The sequence below is a fragment of the Sycon ciliatum genome, chromosome 1, assembly GCF_964019385.1.
Source record: "Sycon ciliatum chromosome 1, ocSycCili1.1, whole genome shotgun sequence".
NCBI lineage: Eukaryota > Metazoa > Porifera > Calcarea > Leucosolenida > Sycettidae > Sycon > Sycon ciliatum.
The window spans coordinates 659,977-680,099 of NC_088643.1; the positions used below are offsets into that span (position 1 = coordinate 659,977).

The 20,123-nt window shown below is 46.9% G+C and overlaps 1 protein-coding gene across 2 annotated transcripts in view; it reads left to right on the top strand.

The window, feature by feature from the left end:
• Nucleotides 1-7,189: 7,189 nt before the first annotated feature.
• The window catches only part of LOC135809767 (CREB-binding protein-like), a 28,528-nt gene continuing 15,594 nt past the window's right edge, over nucleotides 7,190-20,123 (top strand). Inside the window, exons 1-8 of one of the 2 annotated variants that reach the window (XM_065323197.1) lie at nucleotides 7,190-7,443; nucleotides 7,532-7,956; nucleotides 10,169-10,297; nucleotides 12,208-12,454; nucleotides 13,320-13,421; nucleotides 13,897-14,305; nucleotides 14,691-14,783; nucleotides 15,063-15,174. In XM_065323197.1, the coding sequence (XP_065179269.1) occupies nucleotides 7,389-7,443; nucleotides 7,532-7,956; nucleotides 10,169-10,297; nucleotides 12,208-12,454; nucleotides 13,320-13,421; nucleotides 13,897-14,305; nucleotides 14,691-14,783; nucleotides 15,063-15,174 (1,572 nt within the window). In that variant the 5' untranslated portion in view covers nucleotides 7,190-7,388. Of the gene's footprint in view, nucleotides 7,444-7,531; nucleotides 7,957-10,168; nucleotides 10,298-12,024; nucleotides 12,092-12,207; nucleotides 12,455-13,319; nucleotides 13,422-13,896; nucleotides 14,306-14,690; nucleotides 14,784-15,062; nucleotides 15,175-20,123 lie in introns of those variants that run through there. The other variant, XM_065323205.1, reaches the window with a different exon arrangement.

Here is a 20,123-nt window from a genome sequence, read left to right on the forward strand (position 1 = left end):
ACGATGTCGGAGGTCGAACAGTACGACGAGTTGTCTGAGGTTTCCGCCGCGTTTGTGAGGGGCGGTGAACCCGGGAGAGACTTGCGGAGCGCCATCTCTGTCCTCTCTGTTCGCAGGTAAGTTTCGGCCTGCTCGACAGTTGTGGTAGCGGTCTGAGGCGCTTGACGGAGGAGGAAGACTTGGGCATCGGCCGGGAGGGCCACGATCAGTTGTTCTCGAACGAGGAGGTCATCGACGTCGTCTGAGGACTATGCAGGAGCTGCAATGAGACTTACACGAGGAGCTGCGACCGGTAGGAACGCGGAGGCAGGGAGGCTGCTTAGAGGCAGATGGACGGATTCTGCTTAGAGGCAGACGGACGGATTCTGCTTGGGGGCAGACGGACGGTTTCTGCAATGAGGCAGACGGACGGTTTCTGCAATGAGGCAGACGTACGGTTTCTGCAATGAGCCAGAATTGCTAGAGAGAGCCTGAGTGAGAGGGCTAAAAGTAAAACGGGTAAAGAGGAGTACAGTTTGAGGACTACATTGCAAGCAACTCGGCTGGATTCGTAATCAAGCCGCTTCTGACACCATGTTGTGATCTCGAACTCGTCAGTCACTGAACTGATTTTATTGTAAAGAAGACACGAACTTATAGAGTGTGAAGAAGAGTATAGCGAGATAGAGAGCGGTAGAAGAAGAGCCACTGGACAGCTGGATAGTGTATCAATAAGCGCACGAGGGGAAGGCTAGACAGTATGTCTCTAGACATCAATAGGTATTGTACGAAAGGCCAGTCAATAGTACTAAAGAGTGAAGTCAACCACAACACAGACAATAGCTTCAGACAATCATGACAGGCATGATACGGATGATATAACAGTCATGACTCCGGGCTGGCTGTGACATACAGTCCGGTACTAGGAGTAGTATTTTAGTAGTAGTCTTGGTAATAAGGACGTTTAGCAATGCGAAAATTCGAACTTTTGGTGGTGGTGATATTTCGCGAAAATCTATTTCGAAAAAGAAAACTTGTGAGGTTTAGCAATGCGAAATGACTTTTTCTCGAAGTTATTTGAATCTTATAGTACCGTACCGTATATGCAGGTCAGTCTCAAGCAGGAGACTGTAAAATTACTACTCCCTGTAGTCAAATGCGTACAGAGAAAAGAGAAAGTTACTTTCGCAAATCACTGCAACTTCGCGTCCAAGCTTTCGAAGTTTCGAGCTTTTTTCCTGTACTCATTCCCAGACTCGAATTTTCTTTCGAACTTTCGCGTTGCTAAACGTCCTTAATAGAGAGGTTTTGCATTCCGAATTTCGGAAGTATCTTCAGAATCCGGTGGCGAGAGTCGAGAAAACATGTGGTCAAACTCTCAGAAGTATGGTGTCGAAAGTGCATGGTTTCCGAAAATACTTTTTTGTGTTTTGGCGTGCATTTTTGAATACTTTGCAGCGATGCTGTGCCGCAAGATTCAGAACGCTTCTTTTTCCGGTTTTTGGCACCTTATTATAAGTTATTATAAGTTATACTCTCATCGATGACTCGGATGGAGAGCTAAGGGAGAATTTAAAGGAGAAGTTCACCCTAAAATGAAAACGTCACAACTTGCTTGTAGCGAAAAATGTGCTGATTCCAATGGCGAATGTCCCAGGTTGATCGGAGCAGATGTTCCCGAGTTATACCAACTTGAAGTTTGCACTAAATTTGGTGACATCATGATGACGTCATTAGCGTGCCCAGACCAGGCCGGATTTATGACGTCAGAGAGATAGACTTTGCATGGGAGTAGATGGGGAAAAACCAATTTCTTTCTTGTTTCTCTGCAACAATGAATATCGCACTAGAATTTTTTCCGGTCGGGATACCGGTAGGGTGCCATATGTCCCATACCGAAGGTTGAAAAAGATCCGACTTCTTTGGGACAATGGAGAGCCGAAATACAGAAATTTCCCCATCTACTCCCATACAAAGTCTATCTCTCTGATGTCATAAATCCGGCCTGGTCAGGGCAAGTTGATGACATCATCATGATGTCACCAAAATTAGTGCAAACTTCAAGCTACAGTCCATTTCAAAACTATAGATGCTTGCGTACCTAGGCAAAAACCGTTACGCCAGCATCTATACCACATAAAATCTGTGATTACTTTGTGCATAGTTTTTTCCAAATTGGGCGTCTGTTATCCAATCGTTTAGAAACTATATGAGAGCAATTGTGGAGCGGACCTGTGCAATATTCCGAAAACTATTCTCAAAAAGTTCCAGCCAAATTTGAAATATTTCAAAAACACTGCGCGTCCATAGTTTTGAAATGGACTGTAGTATAACTCGGGAACGGCTGCTTCGATCACCCTATTTTGAAGTAGGACCTTCAGTGCATTTTTCGCTACAAGTTGTGAAGTTTTCATTTTAGGGTGAACTTCCCCTAAAAAATGAACCAAGGAACTACAAGTTACGCTATACTGTTCACTAACACCACCAGCTACTGGACAATCAGCTCGTGCGATAACATTGCACGACACATTCTCCAGTAACTGGTGGTGTTAGTGGACAGTATACGCCTACAGTTTGTAGTTCCTTGGTCCTTCTTCTTTCCTTTAACTGTTACTTGGCTCTCCATCCGAGTCATCTTTGCACACGTGATGAGTCATCTTTGCACACGTGATGAGTCATCTTTGCACACGTGATGAGTCATCTTTGCACACGTGATGAGTCATCTTTGCACACGTGATGAGTCATCTTTGCACACGTGATGAGTCATCTTTACATATGCGGCGAAGCGATAGTCATGTGAAGCTGCTGCTTGTTCCTGCTGCTTATTAGTCCATCTGATTGTCATTGACCAAGTACAATACTGTGTTACTGAGGCGTTCGGTTTTGTACGATATCTGTTTGCTTAATGATAGCTTGCATAGACCTCGGTCCTACCGGTAGGACCTACCGGTAGGACCATCATACACAGACATGCTGCATGGCCTCTGTTCTAACATTGACCTAAAACCTGACCCTAAACTGTTGCTCAGGGGCTAATGAAGGAGTCCACAAATTTTAGACGTGATCGCACAAGGCATAGTACGAAATTCCATGGTAACAGCAAATGGTAACCATGGAAACGGTGTATGGAATTATGCATTCCACTGCCTTGGCTGACGAATAAAAACATTAGTACCTCACCACGATTGATGTGTCATGGTCAAAATTCACTTTGGACAGAGTTGCTAGCGTTCCGACAGGAGTATGTGCGGCCATTTTGACAATTGATAAAATTGCGCGTATGCAATGCACTGGACATAGTCTTGCATTTTGCGCCATTACTTTGCCTGACAAAGACCTCATCTCAACAATTGTTTCAAGAAATTTCTCAACCAAAAGCACTTTTGCAGCGCGATTTCTTGGGTCCTACCGGTAGGACCCGTGGTCCTACCGGTAGGACGGCATGCAAGCTATCATTAACTTCCCCTCCAATTGATTGTGTGTTATGTTGCTGTGCGTCCTTGAATCATGGTTTGACCATATTGTCCAATAATCTTGCCAGTATCATCATCGACATGCATGTACACCCGCCGACGTCCTTCACAGCTCAGACTTTCAGCTTGTGCTTGCCTTGGTTGCGCGCACCTTCTCCTCCTATGTTAGTACTAACTTAGAACCTTTCAAGTTGGAAGGCAGTTGGAATGCGCATCCAAGACGTGCTAGAGCTGAATGGAAGTTAGTTGTAGGACCGTTGGTCAGTGTCGTGCAATGTTATCGCATGAGCTGATTGTTTAGTAACTGGTGTTAGTGAACAGCGTAACTTGTAGTTCCTTGGTCCTTTTTCTTTCCATTAACCTCTCATTATCAATAATTTTTGTTTTGCATGGCAACCCTTGGACACAAAATCGAATCAAGTTTTCGGAATGCGAAAAATACGCTGACAGTGACGTCTTTCGGCGCATACTTTATCATAGTCGAAAATATTCTGAAATTCGGAATGCAAAACTTATTTAAATTTAAAAAAAGAGGACGAAAGGTTTACAAGTTAGGCCATGGTAAAAATTATCTTTGATTCTCAAGTACACGCGCACCGATTTTTGGCGGCGCACCGACGATTTATTTTTATTTCTATGCATGAAAACGGTCAATGCGAAAGACATGAATCAGGGAGTAAAACAGAGAGGTTCCAGGCTGTCCAAGAGAGTGCTCAATACCGAATGGTAGAGCTGGTTCAAACAATAGGGGGACAGAGGAAGTGTACTCTGAGTAAAAACACTTCCTCTGTCCCCCTATTGTTTGAATCAGGGAGTAGTAAAATACCGGTATTTATTCTTTATTTTTTACCATGGCCTTATGCGTTTAGTGCCCAACACTTAAAACAATTATATGCATGATACTGGTGAATCAGAACATGCCACGGTAAGCACAGCACTGACCGATGAGATACTGACACTCAAGACGTGACGCAGCTAAGCATCGGGTCGTTGAATCTCAGTATCTCATCAGTCAGTGTTGTGCTAATCGTGGCATGTTCTGCCTTGCCAGTATCCTGCCTATGATTGTTAGTAGATTGGACACTAAACGCATAACTTGTAAACTGTTGGTCCTCTCAGTTTTAATTTTAATTATTGGCTCTCCACCTCTCCTGAACTGCAAAAATTATATTTAAAGGATTGCCGAGAGGCTCTAGGCCTGTCTCAGTCAACTGGGAACTTGTGGCCAGGCACATGGATGCACCTAATGGGGTTTCTCGGCACTTGTCTGTCCCTTGGGGAAAACGCGGGGAAAACGGGGTTAGCCCGCAAAAATTCAGATTCCGCGGGCAAAAGTGCGGACTCCGTGATTTCCGCGGATGATGGCAATTTCTGCGAAAATTGCATCGACCGCGGAGTCGCGTTTTTCCAAGGGGACAGACTGTTTTGTGCCAGTGGTTGTGAGACTTATCTCCTCAGCCCCACCATTAGGCGCTGCATCTGCCGCTACCACACCATCTGTTTGATTCTCTCGGAACGTCATCTCAAACTCAATGGTATGAATGGTAAAATAAGTGTGGTGGTGTAAGAAAAAGATATACTATAGTAGATAGGAACCATGAATGAGTTGGAAAAGGACATTGAGATTTTATTAACAAGGGTTTACCAGGTCTTAGGCCCTCATCAGACTACGTACATAGAAAATCCAGTACAAAATCACATAAAACCTAAAAGGCAACATTTTTCCATGCCTGCATTCAGACTACACATTTTGCATGTAATATACAGGCAACCTTTGACCCTACGAAATTTTGCAAAGGGCCTGGGATGTGTGAAAGCAGCGGACAGTCGTACCCGGGTACAAAGTTCGTACAACTGCCTGGTGAAAGTACGATAAATCCAGGAAAGTTGCCTTCTACAAGGGTTGGCCGCCTGCCTGAAAGGATTGGGCAGCTTTTTAGGCTTCCCGCCAGATTCTTGTTGTTGTCTTGGAAACTTCTATGTAAATGTGACTTATAGGCTGTTTTGTACCTAGTCTGAAGAGGGCCTAAGCGGCCTTCGGGAACGGACACGATAATATATTTTTTATTTTTTACTAGGCTCTTCGAGTGGATCTCCTGCTCACAGAAATATCAGGTATCCGTGAAAGAGTACACGTGTACAAAAAGAAAAAGAAAGAAAAAACAGAGAAAAGAAGTACCGCTATACACAGCAATTTAGTGATTTGTATCTACTGTAGTACTGACTGGGTATGAGGTTAATATAGGAAATAAAAGCCGAGTAAAAGACTTCGGCTTCACCTCGGTCTTTTACTCGGCTTTTATTTCCTATATCGACCAAGTACCAGGTACAGTACCAAGTCAGTAATATGTAGATTGATAACGATAAACAGTTCGTGTTTCAATAAAGGCTTCCAGAACGATAACCTCGTGAATCCAGCTTTTATGATCATGCGCTGCACCGTTGCACTGCCATCTACTCATAGACGGTCTACATTATATGAGTCATAGTCAGACCACCATGCGTGGGATATTGGACACTGCTGGGTGTGTGCTAGGCACGGGCGGATTATGCCGGCAGAAAAATTGGCAGAGTTCGGTGGTAAGTTTCATGCATGTTTGGTATGTGGATAAAGAAATGGAGCAGAAGTCGAGGAATTCAACAGAGGAGTGAACTGCATTGTATGCTGCGAAAGCCGTGTTTTTGTATTTGTAACTAGTGGCTGTGTTATACGGTGGAATTGGATAGGTAGCATAGCATCGCAGCCATGTTTTCGTTCTCACAGAGTGTATTTCGTGACCTACTGTTCTTCATTACTGTCTGTAGTGATGGCAAGACGGCCTGACGTCGTCCAAAGGCCCTGCGGAAGCAATTCACTGCCCTCCTCGTCCATTCAGGGGCTCATTTGACACATTTTACACAAAATGGCAAAGCACCCACCACTAGTTATGCCGACGTGGCAGGGAGAATTAAATTATATGCACCAAATTTTCTGGTCAATGTTGATCTACGATAAACTGGCTCTCATTTGCCACCACCCATGTTTCGATACAGCCATCCGGAGCAGAGAAACAGCCAGAAGAAAAGCAAATTTGACACATTTGTTAAAAAATGCCAAATGTTTAAAAAAAGCCAAATCACCTCGCTCGTATGGTATCTGCAAAAAAAAGGAAAAATTATTGTGAGAATTATTGGTGACATTTATATAATATGCATAATTTATGGGGATTTTGAGCAATGCTCAAAGGAATTATCGGTAAAAACTAGAGTCCATATTCTTATCTTGGTAAAAATACGAACATATTCCGCGGAAGCCTACAACCAGGCCAGAGTAAGTAGTACAATATTGTACTACTCCCTGCCTACAACTGTGAAGCAGGGAGTAGTACAATAACATACGGTATTGTACTCCCTGGCCTGCAAGCTGCAGGGAGTAGTACAATAGTACCGTAACATACTATGTGGCGTACTCACAGTCCCAAAGTTAACACACATGTACGGTGACATTCGAGTCACACGTGTACGTGTGGATCTACTATACGTAACGTAACGAGTAACGTCGTTGAAACGAGAAGTCACGACTTTGATGTGCAAAAACAATACGACGTCATAACTTTGTAGCATTTCTTTCATATTGCATCATCGATCCGTACCCGGGTGATGTCATATCATGGATATTCATGATTAATTCAACAAAAAAATAGTTCCAGTTGAAGCATCGCGCAGTGCGCAGGCGCGCTCAGAAGCAGTCTTCTTGTTCCTGTGAAAGGTTGAGAGCAGAACCGAGAGCCGGCCATGGCTTTTTGATCAGTTGTCCAAGCTCCCCAAAGCATGTTTGAACCTCCATCCTAGCCTTTGTCGGTGATAAGTGTGCCGTATGGTACATTGGGGCACGTTCCTAGCCGGTCTTTGTACTAGTTCTGGTTGGATCGGCCGTTGCATCGCGAAACTGGCACAATGAGTGAACCGACGTCAAAACGTTGCTACACTGGTTCTCTTGCAACTGGCTCAGGTACCGATATTCTTGTGATCATATTTCATCACATATCTTTGGTTTGGGAAGTTTTATTTTTATATGTTCTGTTCATGTATTGTTTCAGACCTTCCTTCGGCTGAGAGGGTGGATGGCAGTCCGATCGAAGCTGTGTTGGCTCAATCGTCTCGGCCGGTTGCGAGTTCAGCTGATTTTATGAGTATATTCAGTTCGGATGGAAAAGGAGATACTGGAGGTCTTGCCACATTGGCGCATAGACATCCATCTCCTGCACTGGCTGCAGCTGTAAATACTTCACCTGCGCTGGAGCACGTTGAAGCGTCTCTCACTGGCGCGCATTCTGCTGTCAGTCAAAGCATTTCCACCATGACGGGTGCTGGGATGGACAAACCTGTTCCTGGTGTTAGTAGTATTGTTAGTAGCAGTCTGCCTCTGCCCACCGTTGGTGCTATGCCATTTTCAAACACCAACAGCAGTGGACTCGATTACATGCATGGAGCGCCAGCAACGCAGGCAGATTTATCAACACAGGTGCGTTTATTTTCTGTATTTTTTTGTTGCTACACTACTGCATGTCCGTACTATGCATGGTTGCATAATTAAATGTAGTCCTCAACGCACATCGAAATGCTACTGCACATAATCATTTGCTCGACACTCACAGCAGCCTTCTTCGTCCGGGATGTAGACCGTAATCAGCCTTGCGGTACATGAGAAACTGAGCATGGGAGTTGTGGGTGCGGCGACACGATTATGGACAGTGTTGTGTTAGGAACGTTTATGGAGGGGGGGGGGGGGGGGGGGAGGGGGCGGCGTACCCTTGGTGCCATGAGGGATTTCCCTTGTTTAGCCCGGTACGAGCCGTGCCTACTTGAAATCGGCGCTTTTGGACCAGTGAACGTGGTGCTGTTCAATAAATCGTAACTTCGTCAAATCAACTTTTGAAGGGTTGCACATCTGACTGCGGAATCCCATGACACAGCTCACCAGATCCAGGTGCGGGCCTCTTCACTCAGTGGAGTCGAGAGAGCTCTACACTCAAACGCCTCTTATCCGGACGCCTCAGATACGGGCACGTCTCTATACCGGGCACCTTCAGCTTGAGTTCCTATGGCAAAAATACCTTGAATTTGGGGGGTTGAGCTTTTTTTCGTATGCGCAAGTGCTTATTTGTCACTGCCAATCTGTGAAATCCACACATTCTTATCAATGGATTCTTTCTTTAACCTGAACATGTGCATTATGTGCCAAACAAACTTCTTCAAAAAATGATATGATACATGGTAGATGAGTTATCCTGAGACACGGGCAAATCTGAGATACGGGCAGTGCCCGGATAAGAGACGTCCGAGTGTACTTCCGGGTGCCAAGAGGCGGACTTGCACTCCGGTATGGCATCGTCCCCATGTCTCACCCAGTAGTAGTCATATTGGTCGAAGATTTAAAAAAGAGAGATCTAAATGGGAGAGAAAAGTCTTGTAACCGAATAGCTACGAGCAATGGATGTCTAAGTAAATCTCATGAAACATAGTTGTAGCAAATAGTCCCTGAATATCACCCAATGCTAGTTCAGTTCATGGGATTTCTAGATTTTTGTTACACAGACAGAAGAACGAGCAGTTTTTCATAACTCTGAGTTTCACGAACGACTGCTCGTTCTTCTGTCCGTGTATTCCGCTTGCTTTCGGCAAATTAACCCCTCTACGGACGGTGGATGAACTTCACATGGTAGATTTTTGTTATAATTATATAGAGTATCATGTTAATGGGTTTTAATTTTAAAGAGTGGTATTCTAGTACAGGATAAATTCGAAATTCAGCGATCAAAGAACACAAGATCGCCAGTGCAGGACGGAATTGTCCCTGTTTGGAGTACGATCCTGTTTTCGCTGCTCTCCAGCGCTGAAAATGTAATGTCTTTGTCATGCGCGGCTCCATTTTATTCCTTGCGTGGAGACCATTCCAGGAAGCACAGGGTAGCGAAGATAATAAAGAGAGAGGGACAGAGAGACCGAGACAGGGAGTGCTAGTAGTATTGGAGTTACGATCCAAGGAACATCAAGAATTGTGGATATTCCTTCTGACATATGTAATGCGGCAGCTCCTAAAGGGCGCAAAAATGTGGTAACGACTTGGCAATTGGAGAAAGTGTGCATTGTTCCATAACTGGGGCCTTGTTCTTTCCTGCTGACTTGACACTTACGGACTCACGACTACCATCCAGAGAACATGAGACGGCCATCGAACCTTTGACAAAGCAAGCCTGCAAGAAAGCAGCGCCTCTACACGTGTTTTGGGGAATTCGCACCTCATCAGTTGAGTAGGCAGGTGTAGTTTGTCTCCGGTGGTCACTATTTTACAGCACGCCAACCGTACACATCACCAGGAATACCAACTTACGCAGTTGCTCTGTGCTAAATACCTCATAAATGTCAGCTAGTAGTGAGAAGTCAGTTTCGCCCATTGAGGTGCAGACTAAGAACTGATGGCCGTTGGCTATTTATAACGTTGCCTCGAAACCAGTTAGCTAATTGGATTATGTCGAAAGGAATTGTGTTGAACAGTGTTTGCAATGCGATCACTCGTACGTGTGCATTTATGTTGGGATTATGGGTGCTAGAGAGATGTTGACGATCCTATTGGCACGAGGTGGTACATTTGAGCTATTATTCTCTGTATCATTTCGCACAGGGATCATTTGTCTGTAACTGTCACTGTCCTATTTTCACTTGTTTTGCTTCAGCTGTTGATGAATTCAACCAACTCTGGCAATCATGTCTTCCCGGCTCTGTCGGAGAGCAGTCATCAGATGACGAACTCTCCTCTGAGTACCAACGCGGCCAGTGCACTTCCCGTTATGGGAATGGGAATGGTATGTAGGATTGTGCTCATAGATTCAACCGCTGCTAGTGTGTCGCTTGTCTCCTTCGTCCTCCTCTCCACCGAGGACTCATTTCCCGCAGAATGTTCTTTGCACTTGGTGTGTGTGTGTGTGTGGGGGGGGGGGGGGGAGCTTTGAATGAGAATAGTTCTGATTAACCCTTTCACTGCCAGCTGACCAATCAAGATGGCAATGCATTACCTGCCAGGCTATCAGCTGAGCCCTTCCTGCCAGGCGCTTTTTGTATCCAGCTCCAAAATTGAAAGGCCAACTTCTCATGGAATTTTTGGCTTTTTCCGTACGGAGTATCGCTTTCCAAAGTATGCACTGTAGGTAGAGAACTCATAAAGGAAGCCATTGCTGTAAAAACTTGCAAAATCCGAAGTACAAGTGCGCTGGGCATTGTAGCGCCAGTCGCTGTGCAATGCAACAATACAATAATTATGTCATGCGAAAGTGCGCCATGTGCCTCATGAACTACCTACACGATAACACCATGGACACGGCCCGGACAGTTGCGAAGTTAATTTGTAGTTTGGGGGAGAGAAGCACAGCCTTTTTTTTCTTTTTTCTGTGGGGTTGAAAGGTCTGCATAATAATAATAATAATAATCTGCCAGTGGACCGGAGAACTATAACACTTGAAGCAGAAGAAACCGCTTACTGAAACTTCTCTGTCTTCGTGGCAACAGGACTTCAGTTTGCGAGTTCGTCCTGTCACTGCAGATGCAATTCTTGTTGCTGCCACCAGAACATTTGGAGAAACGATTGGAAGTCGTTTGGTGAAGCAGATTGTGTCGGTGCTCCAGCCGCCTGGAGTCTTGGGCAATAGCTACAGTAGAGTCGCGCGCCCAAGAACGTTGTTTCCAAGGGGTTAGCCTGAGACGTTCTTATTTTTCAGCCATCTGGCGGCGTTCTTATACCACGTTCTTAGAAACAATCCGTACTGGATCATGTGTATCCCACAAGCTGCCAGAAAACCAACACCGACGTTCTTAGCTTTAGGCTGTGGCGTTCATAGAATTTCAGGCCGGACTTTCTTGGGCTTCACGTTCTTCAGCGTGCGACTCTACTGTAGGCACCAAGTCTGGACCAAATTTCATGCTCCGTGCAACGAAAGTTGACGGGAAATGGAAAAACACTCGCACTGACTCAGCGAGGTGGAAGTGCGTGAGAACCGAGTTATTCCTCGCCGCTCAGTTAAAATTTGGATGCATGTTTCAACAACACTGGTTCGATTTTTTCTTATGGCACCCCATACTCCTGGCTGCGTATTTCGATGGGTATGGACCTTTTCCAGGGTCCAATGGCCCTCTACCACGGCTAAGCATCTCCAATATTGGAAAAAGTATTGGCCCAGACGCGGTGAAGTTTGTCCATCGATAGTAGCACTGGGAACTGCATGTTTGCTGGTTGACAAGTCGACAGTGGGACTAAGAGTGCATGAATGGAGTCGACAGTGCCAGTGGAAGGTTAAGCGGATGGCTCGGTCAATGGAATAATGCTTTCTCAGCCACTGTATACCGTATTTCCCCGATTGTAAGGGGCACTCGATTATAAGTCTCACCCACACTTTGAGGTTTGAACCACATTGTTTCAATACATGCATATAAGTATGATGTCACTCTCGATTGTAAGTCGCATCCCCTTCTTTGCCCTTGAAGCTTAGTACGAAAAGGTGCGACTTATATTCGGGGAAATATGGTCGGAGCTGGGAACTCCTCTGATGAAGTGACTCATGTCACAGAAACCGGTCAGGTTAAAGAACTTGCAACTCTCCTTGCTTGTGAGTGCGTGGTTGTTATGTTTAAACTTCCCGTGTAGGACCTTCGCCGCTGCTTCACTATTTGTTGAATGTAATCTCTGTTTCCGTCTTTTCACCTTGCCTTTCTGTGTTGTTAGAATCACACTGGATCGACTTCCAATTTCATGCTCCAACAACCGCAGAACTCCATGGAGCAGATGTCTTCCCTTCCGCGTGAGAAAACGAAGCTAATTCAACAACAGCTTGTCCTGCTTCTACATGCTCACAAATGTCAGCGTCGTGAGACTGTTCCGAACGAGCCCCCTTGCAAAATACCGCACTGCAGGATCATGAAGTTTGTTCTGACCCATATGCAAGTCTGCCAGGCTGGGCGGTCTTGTGAAGGTAAGACTGCAGGCTACTTGCACTCACTACACTCAGTTAGAATATCACTTTGACCCTTTCTGGATCTTTGACAATTAACCCTTTCACGGTCTCAGAATCCAGTCAAAATGAGGCTATTTACAGAATTCAACAATTTCGTACCTTGATTCATCCATAACTTCAGTTTCCCTTCGCTGATTTTCATGGTCTTGGGCTCTCTGGAAAGCTCTGGACACGAGCAACACGCCAAGCTACAATTCGACACCAAGCGTGCCGTGGATCCAGCGCTGCAGCGCAGCGACATCGCCCCAGTGCTTGATTCACGACGAGAAACAAGATTCAACAGCCATTTCCCTCTCCTTGCTCACATCAAGCTCACATTTTTTGTGAGGAGTGCTGCGAGTCCATACTCTCATTTGAATCCGTGTCTCTATGGCGACAGCTAGCTGCAAAGGGAAAAACCCGTCCTCAAGACCCAGCTCGCCCACTCAAATCGCAAATGAGCCGTGACGCAGATCGCGAGCTTCGTAGCATCGCAGCCGTTCACTCTATCGCTTCGGCGATTGTTCCTACTGATAGCCTGGAGCTTTCTCTTCAACCTAGATATTTAGATGTTCGAATTTGCTCAAAAATTGACTGAGTTACGATAGTTTGAAAAAATCGATCACCGGTGATCGATTTTCAAATGTGAGACCGTAAAAGGGTTAAACTCGTCATGCAGCCTTCACCGCGTCTGCATACCCTCATTTGACGGATGATAATTGTTGATATTGAGTATCCAGGATAAAAAGTTCATGTACTGATTTTACGACCCGTTAGGCACATTACGTTTCACTGTAGTTTATGTAAGAATGGTGTATCCTGTCCTTTTCTTTGCTCCTTTCAGTTGCACACTGCTCATCATCGCGTCAGATCATCAACCACTGGAGAAACTGTGCGAAGCCGGACTGTACTGTGTGTAGTTCACTGCGGGCTCCCAATCGACCTGGTAAGTTACTCTTGTGTTACTGTTATTTTTGAACGGGTAGGTGATCATAATATCTGATTGTGGATAACTGAATTGTAGTCTGGCCCTTCTTGGCTGACCATTCAAATCATGATGCTGTCGATTTTCCACAACTACACCGACATTTAGAAGTGCATTCACGGGCTAGACGTGGGAATTGTACACGATTCAAATATACCGAGATCTCTTGTCACGCACTACGTGTATGTACATGCCATTGTACTACCAGTGCCTGCACACACATACACAGATAAATTACTGGATTCTGCCTATGCCCGACGTACTGTGTCAGTTTGCTTTGTTTGATGCCACACTCCTTTGGCATACATTACGAATAAAGCCCATTGTGCTTTCATTGCCACTGGCGGGGATGTGTCCCTCACTGTACCTGTTCTCTGGTTTAATCACCAGTCGACACCTATATACTTAGGTACAGCGCCATATTGTTTTTGTACAGATGTTCTGAATGGCGTGAACTCAACACCGGGCATGGTGAATGGACTAAACCCAGCAGCAGCTGCTGCCTCCATGATCAAAGCGGAACAAGGCATGGGAATGCTGCCTCTGCCTGGGAATGGTGTTGGTGCTGCCGGATCTGCTGGTGCAACGCCACTGCCCGGTATTTCTAATCTCGGTCTGCATAATGGTTCGGCTATGTACAACAACTTGCCGAACAATGGCATGCTTCCTTCTGGTGGCAATCACATCGGTTCAGCTCCTGGTTTTGGCATACGTGGTGGTAGTCCTGGCCTGCTTCCCACTGCTGCGTTGCCTACGGGTCATGTTGGTGCTGGCAATATGCAACAGCCAGGTGCCTACCCCATGGCCAATAATGAGCACAGCACCAACCTGGTCATACAGCAGGTGTAAGTTTTCCATTCTTAACTATGGCACCGCTTGTGTGCACCTGTTTCTACTTCTGTGAGCTGAATTTCACCTGGTTTTGAGTTATGATCCTACAGAAATGTGCACCTGTTAAGTTTGCAGAGGAAGCACACCAGTGTTATCCTGTGTTGTGCCAAACCTAGCCTCTTAGTTACAGCACTGCTGGTTTACCTATTTCGTGTGAGAAGCATAGTATTCTGGGTTGTTTTCTTACCCCAAACTTCTATCCTGAACACCCTTTGTGTTTGATCTTGGCATTCACCCAGTGTCGTGTCCTGAGAAATCTGACTCACTATCTGCTTCGTACGTTTGCGTGTTGACGCTGCTGCTAGTCCTGTCATGTTTTCTCTGGCTGTGATGCTATAGGTCCAGTTTGTTGCAAGTTTGCCCACCTGTGGCGAATCAACCTTGGCATGAGAGTTATCCCAACGCCCGTCGCCAGGATGTCATTCGCAAAGTGTGAGTTCTGTTGCCATTGTCGGGTTTTGAGTGTGCTTGGTGAAGCATCCACATACATTTTAGTACTAGTTGCATTGCCTCGTTGTATCAGGCTGCACAAGCTGTCGTGGGGTGCATCAACATTGAATACCAGGGGCAAGTGTCAACTGCAAGAGGGGCTCTAGAGGCAAACAGTTGTCCTAAGCTAAAGAGGTTTGTGTGGACATCTGTTTTCATCTCTGCCCAATGACGTTTACTGTGCAAGTAACTCTTGTCTGTTCTGAAATGTTTTCTCTTCAGGTTTCAAAAGCTCGCCATGTCTAATCCTCATCTACACCCTCGGCTTTACCAGGGCATTGGCCAGTTTTCCATGAAAATGGAAGGCATTTACTTCTCCCATGCGAAAAGCGAAGTGAGTTGTGTACATATTCTTTGTCAAATTGTGGATCTATTTTTTTTACTTCTCATGCTTGTTTTCATCTTTCCACTGTTGGTATGTGATTTGGTCTGATTGTGCGCATTTGACACCACAACCGGGAATTGTATAGACCTTGAAGAGAATGCTGCATGCACAAGTTTAAGCTGTGTGTACCTCATGACTCTTGGGGAAGCCCTGGGTAGAAGTCTCCAGGATCTCAGAATGTGCAGATATAGTATGACTATGAGATGCATTTTACGAAAGACACAACCCCCGTTAGCTGTTGATATGCAGCGAAGAATACCTGTGAATCAATAAGAGAGGATAAAGAATTGACAGTAAAGAATTGAGAAAGAGCCCTGGTCGATTATGCCTTGGTATTACTAGTCAGGTTTTCTGGAGTGAAGCAAATGGGTGAGATTGTGGGCGAAAAAAGGCAACACCCCACTCAACCATCGTCGTTGGTAAAACAAAAAAGCTCAACATTTCAATTGCATCCAGTATGACATAGACTGTGTTGCCACACCTGCCGACATGTCGGTAGACTGCCGATTTTGGAGGCTTGTCAGGACCTGCCGACAATTGACCTTCTCCTGCCGACAATAGCCCTGAAAAGTCCAATTTTGACCTTCTTGGTCTAGAAAACATGGTTCAGATTTTTTTGTTTTTTCTGATCATCACGAGTATTTTCCATAGACAGCTCTCTCCTCAGGTGCTAAGCGATATCATCGTCTGGCTCGAGAAAACCTGGAGTCATCAAGCAAAGTAGCTTTTATCCAACTGAACAAGACCGGGACACTCAGCCTTCGAACAATTTGAAGTTCGATCGGACGCTCTGACTTTTGTCAGTACGACCGTACTCGACTCATACGCACTGCACTTGCACTCGTGCCGGTGCACCGGCATGCGGCAGTGCATGCATGCACACGTAGATCTACTCGTAGATCTACGTAGTCGACTAGTCGTAGTGACTGTGTGCAGTCACTGCAGTGCCCCGCATATCGCGCATGCACTCGGCCCAGTGCATGCAGTGCATGCACGCGGCCCTGTGCATGCAGCGCCAGTGCCAGTGCAGCCAGCGGCATGCGGCAGTCAGTGTGCAGTGATCCGTAGATCTACCCGTCGCGCTTTGGATCGCATCCGGATGCTAACTGGGCCAGTCCGATCGAGCGTGGGCCATGCAGTAAGTCTACTTTTTTTTGTAGAACTCTCTGTACTGTAGCAGTGTCTGTACACACTGTAGGTCACACGATACGTGGATAGTCGATACCCGATACTCCGATAGTGCTAAGTGTGTCTTTCTTCTTTCATGCACTGGCGCCATGGCACAAGTCATAGATCTACATGACATACATTGTATGCTGTGTTTGCATGCATGCACCAGGCTGTATACAACGAGTCATGTACAATCAGACTGATGAGTGATGTACTGCATGCACTGCTACGCGATCCGGTGCATGCACAAATAATTCAATACAAGTACAGTAGTCAATAGTGTCAACTGAGACTTTCGCTGACTGTTCATGCGGTACTGTATTCTGTAGATCTAAATAGACTGAAATACTAGTAGTCACTACGTGGCAGTGCGCATTTAGCCTCTTGTCCTAGCAATAGATCCTGTCAGTGCTTTAGTCTAGACCATCTTATTCTACATGATGCAGACAATCATTACCGGTATTCATAATTCTGCTCGGACAAGCCCGTGCCGGTAACACCATTGGCATTCGCAAAGTCGAATACAGTACCTCGAGCCCTTCAGTCACGCAGTGGTGTCCCGCCCTGGCCATACATGATTCAGTCGTAGATCTGTCTCGCTTGCTTGCAACGCAGCTAGCCAAGAGGAGCAAGAGACGTCGCCCCTCCACGGCTCCAGACGTACGACCTGCGAGGCGAAATGGGTGCCCCGCCCTGTCACAGTACCGGTAATACAGTCATGTTCGGTACGATTCAGTCACAGGAGTCGACTCGTATGACTTGCGGGCTTGGAACACAGCTAGCCAATCGTCTTCGGACATACGATATCACCCGCGATGTGAAAAGAGCATCACACACGTACACTGCCACTGGATATGTCGCCCATTGTCGGTATGATGCAGCCCACCAGGCGCAGGTGTACTGCACCATACTGGCGATGAATAGATCAAGGCAGGAGTAGGACTTTTGTGGTGAAAACAGCAACCAAAAAAACATGCCAATGATGCAGCGCGCTGGTGCTCTGCAGCGTATAAAGGCGGAGTTGTGTCCTTGTGAAAAGTACCAGATGCCGGAGCAACGAGACTTCTTCTTCCTCTTTTTGTTTTGAGTCGGAGGTGATGTAGTTGACTTGTGTAGCGTAGCGTGCTGAGAAAGAAATACCGATAGTTTGCTTTATCAGTGTGATGTCTAAGTCTGACTCTGACGGGGAAGACTCCCCGCCACGTCCCCTAGCGAAAAGGAAGAGAGTAAAATGGTCCCAGGCTTACATGAAGGAATGGGAGGCCGAACCGGAGTTGTCTGGCTGGTTGACAAAATCCAAGCGGACTGAAGGAAAGGCCTTTTGCATAGTCTGCTGCTGCGACCTTAGTTATCACAACGGCGGAGTCGCTGACTTGAAGAAGCATGCGGGGCGGGATGTCCACAAGGCCAATGTCCGAAGTCGGGAACTGCATGGAGATTTGCGCAAGGTGAAAGCTGGCCCGAAGCAGCGAGATGCCATGTCAGTGGCATGCAGCAACGCTGTTTTGCAGCTGGGTTTTTTCCTCGCTGAGAATCATCTGGCAATTGCAACTGCAGACCGCTTGACACCGCTGATAGCCGCTATGTGCCCGGATTCGAAGATCGCTGCAGGGATGAAAGCTGCGAGGACCAAGATGACGGCCGTGGTGCACACAATTGCGGAGGATATGCACTCCAACCTCCTCCAGATACTACGAAGATCGTACTTCTCGATCATGCCCGACGAGTCCGCGGATGTTTCTGTACAAGAGCAAGTGGCTGTTGCGGTCAGAGTGTTCAACAGCGATGAGGGCTGTGTCCGAACCTACAGCCTAGGCCTGCGTCCCGTGGACCAAGCCAATGCAGAGAGTATTTTCGGTGTCATCTCGTCCATGTTGGAAGACGGTGGACTGAGCTGGGACAATGTCATTGGGTACTGCTCGGACGGTGCCAATGTCATGCGAGGGTCACGCAATTCTGTTATGACCCGGATCCTTGCCAGGCAGCCCCATGCGTACACCCTCCATTGTGTATGCCATGTTGCACAGCTGTGTGCACAAGCTGCGTGCGATGCCCTGCTACCGGATAATTTCCAGGACTGGCTTCAGCGTGTGGCGTACTTCTTTGACCGGTCTCCAAAAAGAACTGCCGCCCTGAGGAAGGTGCAACAAGAGTATGATGTCAAGCAGCACAAGCTAGTCAAGCCTGCGCCGACGAGATGGCTGAGCCTGCATGCATCTGTAATGCGGATGCTGGAGCAGTGGGAGGCCTTGCTCCACTACTTTCAGTCGTGCCCGGATGTCTGCCAACTGCAAAACGTAATGGACTGGGTGTCATTGATGGAGCGACCAGAAACGAAAGCGTATTTGCTGTTTCTGGGAGAGGTTCTCCCATTGTTTGTCACATTCAACCTCAGTTTCCAAAGTGAAGACGTGAAAGTTCACTTACTTTCAAAGTCCCAGGCCCAGCTGCACAGAATGCTCCTCTTTAATTGCGTGAAGGCTTCCGCAGTACGTGGCGCAGATGGCAACGTTGATACGGAGATTCAGCTTGACATTTATGATGATGAGTTGGAGCTGTCAAGGCGAGACATGATTATTTCGGCAGACGCTATGGCATTGCTCGCCACATTGCCGGACGAACGCCGAAAGCGGTTTGCAACCAGAGTTCGCAGTTTCTACCAGACGGCTGTGGTGCAGGTCAGGAGAAGGCTGCCGCTAACGTGCCCAGTGCTGCGTGGGCTAGAGTTCCTTTGTCCTGTAGCTGGAAAGGACTGTGCTGCTCAAAGTGTTGCGGATGTGGCGCGTGCGTTTCCGCATGCTGTGAGTACCGGCAGCCTGGATGCGTTGGTCCGAGAGTGGCAGTGCTACCAGTGTACCACGCACAAGAACCTTCCCACGGAAGTTGACCGCTACTGGCATGCAATTGGGAGGCTAACCGGTATCAACGGCGATGCAATGTTCCCAACGTTGTCGTCATTGGCTCGTGCTGTTCTTGCTCTGCCACATTCGAATGCCGACATTGAGCGCCAGTTCTCAGCAGTGACTGCGGATAAGACGAAGACAAGGAATCGAATGCAGGAAGACCTTTTGCAGTCGCTGATGACCATCACACAGAATAAGTCCTCCCAGGGGTTCAGCCCGACGGAGAAAATGCGTGAGCGCCTGCCTCACCATGTTGCTGTCGCTGCAGGCCGTGCCGTAGGAAACCAGCAGCCCGTGGACCCAGAGACCATTGCTATACCTGCAGCACACGCAGTGCCCGAGCCGGAATTGTCGAGCAGTGATTCTGCGTCTCAGGCCCATCCACCCAGCACTGTACCTGCTAATGTGTCGCTGCCAGTCAATGCCGCACCTGCTCAGGTGTCCGTGCCAGCCAATGCTACGCCATCTATGCATATGCCTGCTGTTACTATCTCTAGGCGGATTTGGCGTGTTGGGCAGCTCTGTGAGTACTATTTGCCGATGGAATGCTCACAGAGTTGTATAGATGGCAGAAGTGGTAGCAGTGCTTGTGCAGTGATTGCTACGTATGTTGTGTCAAGAGCATTACGTGGCCAGCTTGAGTTGCCTGCCCCAGGTGCACCACCCTCGCCTGCATGCAGCAGCACCTTTATCGGCTGCATCCGTGATGGAAACCGCACATACGACGCAGCTGGATTGAGCAGTGCCTTCCTATCTGTGTATGATGCGAAGGACCTCATGCCAGTCTCCCACGGTGTGTGCGTGATGAAAGATGGTGATCTAGGT